Raw genomic sequence first — 10,894 nt, forward strand, 5'->3', positions numbered from 1 at the left:
GGAGCTGCCTCCCCATTGGCCAGCCCGGGCCCGGCCGGCGCGCGGGGTGTCAATCAAGGGAGGCCGAGCGGCGAACGAGGGGGCGGCGCCGCGGTTTAACCCTTGCGGGACCGGCCGGGACCGAGAGGGGCCCGGGCACGGGCCGCTCCCGCCGCCCCACGCGGGATCCCGGGGCGCGGCACGGCCCCTCCCAGCCCCGCGGCGAGGACCCCCGCCTCCGGCACCGCGGCTTTGCCCGCAAAACGGAGCCGGGAGCTTGCACCGGAGCCGCTGTCCCGGGCAGCGGCCGCTCGGCTTCGGGGCTTTTCGCTGGTAAACATGAGAAGTCGTCGTGTCCCGTTCCGTGTCCGTCCCCCGCCTCTTTGTTGTTTTTTCATTTTTAATTAAGAAAATAAACGAACCCGACACCACCTACACATCCCTCCCCGGGCTGCAGGTCCCGCCTCACCGGGAATTCCCTGCACCGTGTGATGGCGGGAGCAGCAGCATCCCTCTGCCAGAGGGAAGGGCTCCTGGGCCAGGCCTGTTTCTCAGCCCCAGGCAAGGGGTCCGACAGCCCCCAGCTCCCTGCCATCACCCCACGTCCTTTGGGATGGGCAGATACCTGGACTGGGAAAGGGGCGCCCGTGTCCCCGTCCCAGAGCCCTACAGGAGCCCCGCATCCCCAGCAGCGCTGGCACCGTCCTCCCGGCGCTCCCCGTGTTTCCGGCCGAGGTGCGCACAACCCACTTGGGCTTCCTCGTGGATTTTCTGGTGGTTTTTACTCCTTTCAGGGAGATCGGTGGTTGCTCGACATTTTCTGCCGCTGCAGGTCAATCCAGGCTTACACTGAGCAGGAAATAAAACATTTGAGGAGCGAGCAGCAGCTGTGAGGAGCCTCTCCCCCTCTTTAACCTTAATCCAGGAACAGGTCAGCAGCCCTTTCCTCCTCACCACAGCTCCATCCTCGTGGTCCTGTCGCCGTCCAAAGGCAGCGATGGCTCGGCTCACGGGACAGACCGAGCCCGGCCACTGACGCCGGTTGCCAGCAGAGCTGGCAGGGTACGGACTGGGAGAAGCAGAGCCCCTCCTCAGGGACGGAAATTTGCCTCCGGCTCCTGGAAGAAAAGAACAATAACAATCATAACCTCAACAAACCCACTGAGATAGAGCAGGGCTGTGCAAGGGCCACCCTGTGCCTGCCCGAAGGACTCGGCAGTCCTGGGGGTGATGGGCTGTGCTGGCCCCTGGGGCTGGGAGCAGGATTTTCCAGCTTCCAGCCAGGTTCTGCTGCCTTTACTGAGCCAGGGATCGCCCTCAGTCCCACCGTGGGAAGCCCAGCTCGTTTAGCCCCATTTTGCCCAGTCTGTTCCCTGGCAGCCCTGGCATTTTCGGAGAGCAGCTGCGATCTCAGATGGGAGATTTCCCGTTACTCCAGCTCTGCTGAGGGCAGACAGAGTGGGAGAGACTCCCCCACTCTGAAGCTGGGGATGCCCCTGTTCTCACTGCACCACTCTTGGCCCCACACCTGCAACCAGTGGGGTTTGTGCTCTGGAGAGAGAGGGGAGCTGCTGGGGAGAGCAGCAGAAGAGCAGTCTCCCAAGCCTTATTATATTTTAAAATGTAATAACAGCACGGTGTCTATTTTCGTAGACAGAACAGATCATTTCTGGAAGAGGCCCATAAATCTCAAACAGAGGGGAAATAATTTGGCCAAGGTCATGTTAAGGCAAAATATTAAAATAGAAGAAAAAAAAAAAAAAAAAGGCAGTTTAAAGCTGGACTGAGGCACAATCTCTGTTCTAAACCTCTCTCCCCAGCCTGGGAATCCTGTCCCCCCTGCCCTTCTGCTTCCCAGCATTACACCATGGGGCTGAGGGGGCCAAGACACGTGAGGGCCTGGCTGAGTGGAGAGACCAAGGGAGAAGAAGAGAGCAGGGACCCCAGCAAGGGCCCTGGCAGGATCCTGCTGATCCCGTCTGCCCCAGGGACAGCCCCCTGCAGCAGCCCCGCGCACTGTGCTCTGCTGGGGAGGCCTCAGGCACTCAGGATATGGGACTAGGGACAGGCTGGGCTGTCCCCCCCTGGCTGCAGGATGTTGGCAGGGGTGGGGGAGCACCATTCCAGCACTGATGAGGAAAGTCCCGTCACTGCCACCTCTGTGTCCTCACCAGCAGTCCCCTCTGTCCCGTCCCTGGTACCAGGGCTCTGGCAGTGGCATCCATCACCACGGCTGCTCCCGCTGTGCATCCCGGCACGGGCAGAGGGGCCGGGGAGAGGAGCAGCTTTGGCAGGCACGACCTGGCTCACAGCACGGTGAGTGCCCGGCAGGCAGCGCTCAGCCAGCAGCTCCCAGCGGCAGGGACGGGCCGGCACCGGGGTGATCCCTGCCGTGACCGGAGGCACCTGCAGCCACCGGGAGCCCGGCGGTGCAGCCCTGGCTCGGTAGGAGCGCGGCAGGAAAGGACCCAGAACATCCCCGTCACCCCTCAGAGCTGCCCCTGGGCAGGAGCCAGGGCCGGTGGGGAAGAGCCAGCCACCCCGCAGGGCCCGGGGCTCGGCAGCCAAGCGCTCCCCGAGAGCACGTCCCTGGCAGCGCTGCAGCTCTGCGCGGACCCTGGCAAGCGGCAGAAAACAAAACTGCTGCTCGTACCCTCTGGCTGCTTCCCCGGGCTCGCCTGCCAGCTCCCCGCATGCCAGCGCGGCTCGAGCGGGGCCGGGGCTCCTGCGCGGCGGGGACGGCTCCAGCGGTGCCACCCCAGCGCCTGCCCTGCCCAGGGGCATCCCCGGCCAGCGCCAAGCGCAGGTGACCCGGGACAGGCACGGGCGAGGACAGGTTCTTTCTTGCCTGGTGCTCTAGTGAGAAAGAGGCGACATTTAACAACCTCCCCCGAGAGTGCTTTCCTCTCCCCTTTCCTCCTTCTGCGCCGATTTAATTTCTTCTATATCTCCCTTCTTCCCTTAGCGAGATCAAAGAAATCCGTGGAACCGGCGCATTTCAGCGGAAACCTCGATTAAAGGGAGTGGGGGAAGGCAGCGCTGGGGGGATCAGAGGAGGAGGAGCAGGAGAAGGAGGAGGAGAGAGGCTGCAGGGAGCATCTGGCTCCACGCAGTGTCCCGGCAGGATGGGACGGGCCGGGCAGCGCGGGGGCACCGGAGCTTGGGCGGCGGCGCTGCCGGCACCGGGGGCTCCTCCGGCCGGGGCACCGGGGCTCCGCTCGGAGGCTCCGCCGGGCTCCTGCTGCCCCCTGCCGCCCCGGCGGGACGGGACAGTGCCCGCTCCCGGCCGGTGCCCCCGGGGCCGCTCGGAGACCCCAGCCCGGAGTCCGTCCCTGATGTCCGCACCGCGCTGGGCCCCCCGAACCCCCACGGGCCAGCGCTGCCACCTCCGCGTGTCCCGGTGCGGCACCCACCGCCTCCCTGACCACGCCACGCTGAGGGGGAAAGGCCCACGCGGCGTGGGCTGCCAGCATCCCACCCGAGGGTGCGATGGCATCGGTGTCCCCCAGCACATCCCCGAGCCGGGGCCACCTCAGGCCCCGGAGCCGCGGGCGCATCTGGCCGCAGCATCTCCCGTGGCTGCCGTCCAGGGAAGGGGATGTTTAGGGGATGAGTAACATCCTTCCTGGCAGGGCCGCTGCCCGCTCCTGGAAACTGCTGCAGGCACAGAGGAGCTCAGCCCCTTCGCCTGCCTCTTGCCCCGCTCAGCCGGGGAAAGAAGCCAAAAGCGAGGAGGAACTCGGGGATGGGGCCGGGGCAATCCAAGCCTGTGGAATCAGCACGAGTCTCAGGTGCCAGGGAGAAGGGAGGGAGGATGCTGCGTGGCACGGTGGGAAGCAGCCAGGAGGCACAGGTTGGGGGAGGCAGCTCCAGGCCCCCTCTAGAGCAGGGCTGGAAGCCAGATCCTGGCTGTGTGCTGCCAGAAGCAGCTTATTTTGGAAGGGAGGCATGTTGGCAGAGTGCTTGGTGCGTGGAGCTGCTGACGCCGGGGAACAGGACGGCTCTCATCAGGTCCCAGCCATGCCTGGCTTCAGCCTGCAGCAAAATCTGCCCCAGCACAACCAGGGCTGCATCCCCAGCTCCTGAGTCACCCACTGAACAGCGTGGACACTCCAGTCACATGGCAGCACACTGCCCAGGGCCACGACTCACCCTGAACCCCAGAGGGGCTTCCTGGGACTCACCAAACAGGATGGACAGAGCTCTTAACAGCTCTGACCCATCCAGTGAGGTACAAGCTCAAGCCTTGAACCAAAAAAGAGGCACACAGGCCTCATCCTGCCCCTAGACCCTGCTTCTCCTCTCCTCAGCTCCCAGGAGCAGCACCAGCCTCTCAGGAGCCAAACCCAGCCTCTCCAGGGGCTCAGACCCTCCAGGCAGCAGGGTCCAGCTGGAAGCTGCAGCAGCAGTGTCTGGGTGCTGTGGCATTCAGCCACAACCAGGTCTAGGATGGATCCCAAACTTCACAGCACACAAGGGATCTGCTTTGGCTCCCCCAGCTGCTCTGCTGGCACCCCTGGGGCACAGGAGCCTCAGAGATGGGCCAGGGAGCACACCTGGAGCAGGCTGCTGTGCCTGGACATGGCTTGGGAGCTCCTGCAGCTTACATGTGGCTTGGCATGCCACGAGTTTGGTCAGGTCTCAGCCCATCCCGCAGCAGGGCACAGCTGTGAGCCGGGGGATGGAGCAGCCAAGCTCCCAACACGCACAGCCAGCCCTGCCCTTCGAAGCCACACACTGCAGCATTGTGGCCTGGCTGGTTTTTCCAGAGATGCATCCAAGGGGCGCAATCAGATCTCCAGGGAAGGGAGCAGGCACGTTCCTGGCTGTGCAGAGGAGCTGTCGAGGCAGTGCCAGGAACTGGGGCAGTTGCTGGGCACTGCCAGGCTGAAGGAAAATCAAGCAGGCAGCTCCCAAACCTGGGCTGTGCCTCACTGCCCAACTCCAGGAGCTGCTGAGCCTTTGCAGAGCTTTGTTTGCAAACCCTGCGGCAGAGCTGCCCTGCCCTGGCACTTCCTCCAGCTTTGTTTTACACCAACAGATATTAAACAACCAGCCTGGAGGGCTGGGATGGGGGCCCAGGGAAGTACTTGTGGGAAGAAAGCTCTAGAGGAAAACAGAAAAGTAGCGTCAGGGAAAGGGAGTTCCCTCCACACAGGGAGGTTGTTTTTGATCAGGGCTTGTCTAGACTGGAGTCACCCACACTGCACAAGCACATCAACACCACGCAGCCAGCCCAGGGCTTCCTGCTGTTCCCAGCAGGACAGAGGAGCTGCACTCACCGAGCGTGGGCAAGAGCTGACCCTGGGACTGCCCATCCCACCCCCAAAGGGACAGGGGGGACCCTCAGGCTTCCAGGGTGCTGCCTCCCAGTGCCCCTCGTTTCTTCCCAGCAGTCAGGAGGCCCTGTGCCCCCAGGCTGGCCCTGTCACCTGTCCCCAGCACAGCCCCTGGGCGGCAGAGGGACACAGGTCAGCTGTTCCAAGGCTCCCAGCTCATTCCCTGCCTTCCCTCTGCTCAGCTGCTGGGGCAGCCAAGGGAGCTGCAGGCACAAAGCGTCACTTTTTCCAAGAGCCTCTCCCTGCTTTCCCTCCTCCCTCGCAGAGCAGGGCTGCGATGCTGGGGAGTGCAGGAGGCTCCTGGATCAGGGCAAAGGCAGTGCCAGGACTGGCTGGGATGGCTCTTGGAGCCCCACGTTGGCCACAGCCCTTCTTCAGCTCCAAGCACAACCCCCGTGAATGTGACACCTCACGGGCATCACAGGCAAGGAGCACCTGGCCCAGGTCCAGCCCACCTTTCCCAGTGAAACTGGGAGAATGGTTTAGCAGTCCTGACAGCTCCCACCTACAGCTGAGGGGCTTCAGACACCTTTCTCTAGGAAAAGGAAACCCCAAACACTTAAGCCCATCCACTCCAAGGCCAGGAGCATCCATGAAAAAAGAGAGCAGGCCTGACACAGACATTCTTTAAGTATGATCTAATTTAAAAACAACATCATAATGAAAATGCATGTATTTTAAAAAGGGACCCAGAGCACTGCAGTGCTGGAGGCAGCCACGTGTCAGTGATGGGACTGCTCTGTACCCACTACCCCCACTTTCCCAGGACACTTGGACAGCTCCACATCCCCATTTATGTTCCTTTACCACAGAAAATGTCTCCCTAACCCCGCCACACACCCTAAAGCATCAGCTGAAGCTGCAGGAGGGACAAAGGCTGGAGCAGCAGCCCCTTGCCCAAGCCAGGCATGAAGCAGGCAGGGGGCAAACAGCTCTGGCTCCCAGCACTGCAGAATTGGGCACAGCCAGAGAAGAGCCTGCCCAGGCACCCTTTGCTCACAGCAGCTGCTGGCGGGCAGGACTGCTCTTAAAGGTAATCAATGGAGCAGAGAAGAGCTCTGGATTGCTTTAATCCTTTCCAAAAAAGTATAGCTAGCCCAGAAGCTGTCCTGCTCCCTCTGTGCCTGTGAGGATTTGTACTTGTATGGCTGGATAATTTGACAGGGACAACACACACACGGCCCAGGCAATCTCAGACTTCCCAAGAAGTTTGCTCTTCGCTCAGTGTGCTTTGCCAGCCCAATAAATCCACCCCCACGTGCCACCCTCCCCTCCCTCCCTTCCTCCGCACGAAGGGCTGGGACAGCAGCCTTGGGGTGTGACTCAGACGCACGGGGGGGGAGGACATCCCCTCCCCACGGGCATCACCAGGTACCGGCAGCACCACGGGCACGGGGAGCCGTGGCGCTGTGGGAGTGGGAACAGGCAGGGCCGTCCCACTCGTGTCAGCCAGAGGCACCAGAGCCGTGGAGCCAATGGTCAATAGAGAGCCAGCTGTCCCCGGAGCCAGGAGCACGGCAGGGGCCAGGGCTGCAGTCCGGGTTCACGGGGCACCCCGGTAGCTGTAGTGATTGTGGTCGGGGTCGCTCAGGGTGAGGGGCAGGCTGGGCTTGCGCTCCGGGTCCTTCTCCTCACACTGCCGCGGGGGACGGTGCTTGAAGAAGTCAGAGACGTAGTGGACCTGGGAAAGAACAAGGGGAAAGACGTTTTTTTGGGACGCCGGTGTCAGGCCGAGCAGGAGCCCGGCCGAGCAGCGGGCTGCACTGGGGACACTCACAATGAGGACGGCAATGAGAGCCCCCTGCAGCAGCCCCACCAGCACGTCGCTCCAGTGGTGCTTGTAGTCGGACACCCTGGTGTAGCCCACGTAGATGGCGAAGGCGATGAGGAAGAACTGGATGGTGGGACGCAGCAACCGGGCCCACTTCCCCACCAGGCGGGCCTGCACGTAGAGCTGGGTGGCAAAGAAGGGAGAAATCACCACGGGCAGGGGCCAGCAGCCAGCCCAGGGATGGGGTGTTTGGGACATGGGACCCGTGGGGGCTTCCTGTGGCATGGCACTCACCGCCAGGAACATCATGCAGTACATCCCAAAGGAAGAGTGTCCCGAGTAGAAGGACAGTCTGTGGGGCAAAAAGGGATTGGTCAGGCCATGAGCGAGCCCCCAGCTGGTCCCCACAAGACCCCTAACCCCTTCCACAGGCTCTGCCCTGCAACAGGAGAGCCTCAATACCCATCTGGGGCTGCCACTGTGAGCCCAGCACTGCTGGGCAGCTGGAAGAGACACATCTGTGACACCATGGCTCACCTGGACTCGGTGATGTTCCTGCTCTCTCCCTGGCAGACATTCTCCAGCTGCACGTAGATGGAGCAGTTCACCTTGGACCAGTCAGGGTTGCACACAGCCAGGAAGTTTGGCCGCAGACGGCCGATCATGTATTTGGCCAGGTCAGTCAGGGACTGGCTGATGGCCCCCCCGAAGAGAAAGGTCCCAACCACCTTGTAGAGGGCAGCCAGGTAATTGTTGAATTCTGACTTGGAGTAGAGACGCTCAGTGTAGACCAGGTACGCCTCTCCTGATGAGATCTGCAGAGACCAGGGGGAAGAGGTGAGGGCTGGGGGCTCCTGAGCAGCTCCCCAGGCGTGCAGGATGCTCTGGCTCTGTGGCAGAGGAGCCCCTGGCATCTGCCTGCCACAGGAACTCACGGGCCCTCTCCCCCTCCCTGCAGGGAACCAATCCCATGGGATGTGGCTCTCGCCACTCCAGTGGGAGCTCCTGCCCCCAAGCAGAGCAGGGCTCAAGCTGAGGGTGTTGTTGCCCTTCCAGGGCTCTGGAGGTGGCTGTGCCAAGCCCCAGCTTCCAGATACAACAAGTCAGCATGACCCTGTCCTGGAGGAAAGGGGGTGGCAGCTCCTTACAATGATAACAGTGCAGCTGATGGTGACCCCGGCCATGAGGCTGTGGGTGATGGTGTCTGCCTTGTAGGGGTAGCGGATGGAGTCATCGTTGCAGTAGAAACCTCGCTTGTAGGGAGAGTTCACCAGGGTCAGGATGATGAAGGGCAGAGACGCTGCAAGGCAGAGAGAGGTGAGGACTGGGGACAGCAGCCAGCAGGCTCCACACCAGCACGCAGCACCACCCATCTCTCCTCCCTAAGTCTCTGCTCCCCGATGCCAGGGAGGGATCCCCCCAGGGATGAAGTCCTGAGCCACCTGTACCCAGGGCAGGAGGACCTGAACCCACCAGTGCACTGCCCTGAGAGCGATAGGGCCCTATCAGAGCTCACAGATGCCTGCAGCACCCAGATACCACACGAGACAGCCACAAACGGGCACCCCCAGAGCCTCTATGGCTGCCTCGCTCCTCCCCAGGCACAACAGTGGCAAGGCCTGATCCTGTGCCCTCTCCTCACACTGCCCAGCCTAGCAAGACAGAGCTGATAAAATTAATGAGCACAGGCATCTTGTAAACCTGTTTTACAGCAGGGAAGGGCCCCCAGATGGTCCCAGCAGAACCCTCACAGCAGCTCCAGGAGAGCCAGTGCTGGGAGATGCTGTGCATGACCCAGTCCAGGCACAACGGGACGTCACTGCACTTGGCTTTCTCCCCTCATCCTCCCACAGCCCTTGTTTCTGTCAGCCTCTCCTCTCCCCCGGCTCCTCGGGGCACTGGAGCGAGGCTGTGCTGGCTGGGTCAGCCTGGACAAGGAGGCTTTTCCCCCCAGCACGCTGCAGCCCCGGCCACGGGCAGCTGCGAGCTCACCCAGGACGGAACTGCCCCCGAGATCCAGAGGGGTTTTGGGGTCTCTGCGCCGCACAGCAGCCGTGCCAGCCCCCCTGCCCTGCTCCATCCCTGCTCAGGAACAGCCAAGGACGGGTTCCAGGACGCTCTCCAGTGAGGCGGCCCCCCCTCCCCGGAGGCCACCTTAGGCCGGGTTCTTCTCCCAGTTCCGCCTTTCCCGGTGGTTTCCGCCTCCCGGGAGCCCGCACCTTTGTCCCCGCCCGTCCCCGCCCCGGGGGTCCCGCCGCCTCCTGCGCTCACCGAGCGAGCGGGAGGGAGCGCGGCGATGAAGCACCGGGGGCTGCCCCGCCACCCCCGCCGCGCTGTCGGGGGCAGGGAACCGGCCCCAGTCCCTCCTCCGCCTCCTCCCGGCACACCTCAGACGTCCATTTTCAGCTCAAATTAGACACCAATTTTCTTTCTGGATAATTTCATCCTCCAAAAAAAGCTCCCCTAAAAATATAAAGCACCGGCCCACAGGAGGGAAACGCGCTCCGAGCGGCACCGGGACCCGGCCTCCCCCCGCCCCGCAGCCGGGGAAGCTCCAGCCGCGATCCCGATCGGGGCCTTTATTTTTAGTCCGTCTTAATTCGTTACTTCCTTGCGGCAGTTTTAGAAACATTTCCCCGCAGTGTGGGGGCAGAGGGGGTCCTAGAAGGGGTGCTCCGAACCCACCGGCCCCGCTCCGTCCCGCGGAGCGCCGGGCTCGGCGGCGGGCAGGCGGCCAGGGCGGCGGCGGAACCGTCCCGGTGCCGCCCGAGCCGAGGGACCCTCCCGCAGCGTCCCGGCCAGCGACAGACCGGGCTCCCACCCCCCGCGGGACCGTTCCGGGAAAGGGAACAGCCCCCAGAGCCGGGACCCCCGACGGGGCTGGGGCGGGAGCCGCAGCCCGCCGACCGGAGGCCCGGAGCGGCGGACATCGGCCGGGCAGGTGCCTGCCACGCTGCCCCCGGCCCGGCGGCACCGGCCACGGGCCAGAGCGGGCAGACGCGCGGCGGGATCGCGGACCCCCGGTACCTCCCGCGGACCTGGCCCCAGCCCAGCCCCACCGAGGGCACCGGCGGGACGCGGAGACGCTCCGGAGCCGCCCGCGGCGGGGGCGCCGGTACGGAGCCCTCACCGACCGCCAGGCAGAGCACGTCGAGCGCCACGAAGACCTTCCTGCGCTCCATCCCGCAGCCGGTGCGGCCCCGCGGCCCGGCCCCGCGGCTCACATGGCCCGGAACGGCGCGGGCTCGGCCGGGAGGTAAAGTCCGGGCGGGGCGGGGCGGGGCGGAGCGGGACCCGGTGCCCCCGCCCAGGGCCGGGGCGGGGCGGGAGCGGCGGGGCCGGGGCAGGTGTGGGGCGCGGCGGGGCAGGGACTCCTCTGGACCCAGACCCCACTCGCCCCCCGCCGCTTCCTCGGGCCCCGTTCCGGTGTCCGCGGCTCCGGCCCTCCCGAGTCCCCCGGTGCCCACCCCGCCTGGCCGCGCTCCCCGCCTCGGCTCGGCTCCCTCCCGTGGCTGCGCCAAGGGGAAGGGGGAGAAGAAAGCGAGCGAGGCCACTCTGGGAGCCGCCCGAATCCCACCCGCCTCGGGCCTATGTCCTGAGGAGAAAAAAAGGGGCAAAAAGGAAAATTCTGCCCCTGAAACGTGCTGGCTGCTCTGGTGGGGGCTTGAGTAGTTGTGAGGCTGGCTCGGTGGCGAGATGGGTTCTTGAGGGGAAGCAGGGACGTCCAGGATGCAGCAGACACCGGTGTGAGCACATAGGGTGGGACAGGAGCTGATTTACCCGCTGAGGCATTGGGCTGTATTTC

The 10,894-nt window shown here is 64.0% G+C and overlaps 1 protein-coding gene across 3 annotated transcripts; it reads right to left on the reverse strand.

Moving 5' to 3' along the window:
- Positions 1-5,941: 5,941 nt before the first annotated feature.
- On the reverse strand, positions 5,942-10,350 carry PLPP2 (phospholipid phosphatase 2). Of its 3 annotated transcripts, none has more exons than XM_053966022.1 (6): positions 10,220-10,350; positions 8,238-8,389; positions 7,627-7,904; positions 7,384-7,441; positions 7,096-7,272; positions 5,942-6,999 (listed from the first exon to the last, which is right to left on the reverse strand). In XM_053966022.1, exons 1-6 carry the CDS (start codon positions 10,269-10,271, stop codon positions 6,862-6,864), a joined length of 855 nt encoding a protein of 284 aa, XP_053821997.1. In that variant the 5' UTR covers positions 10,272-10,350; the 3' UTR covers positions 5,942-6,861. The 3 variants fall into 3 exon arrangements, with proteins under 3 accessions (XP_053821997.1, XP_053821998.1, XP_053822000.1); XM_053966023.1 differs by having other exon boundaries at positions 10,149-10,226; XM_053966025.1 differs by lacking the exon at positions 10,220-10,350 and adding an exon at positions 9,361-9,459.
- Between the last annotated feature and the right edge of the window lie 544 nt (positions 10,351-10,894).

This window comes from Vidua chalybeata, chromosome 27, assembly GCF_026979565.1.
Source record: "Vidua chalybeata isolate OUT-0048 chromosome 27, bVidCha1 merged haplotype, whole genome shotgun sequence".
Lineage (NCBI taxonomy): Eukaryota > Metazoa > Chordata > Aves > Passeriformes > Viduidae > Vidua > Vidua chalybeata.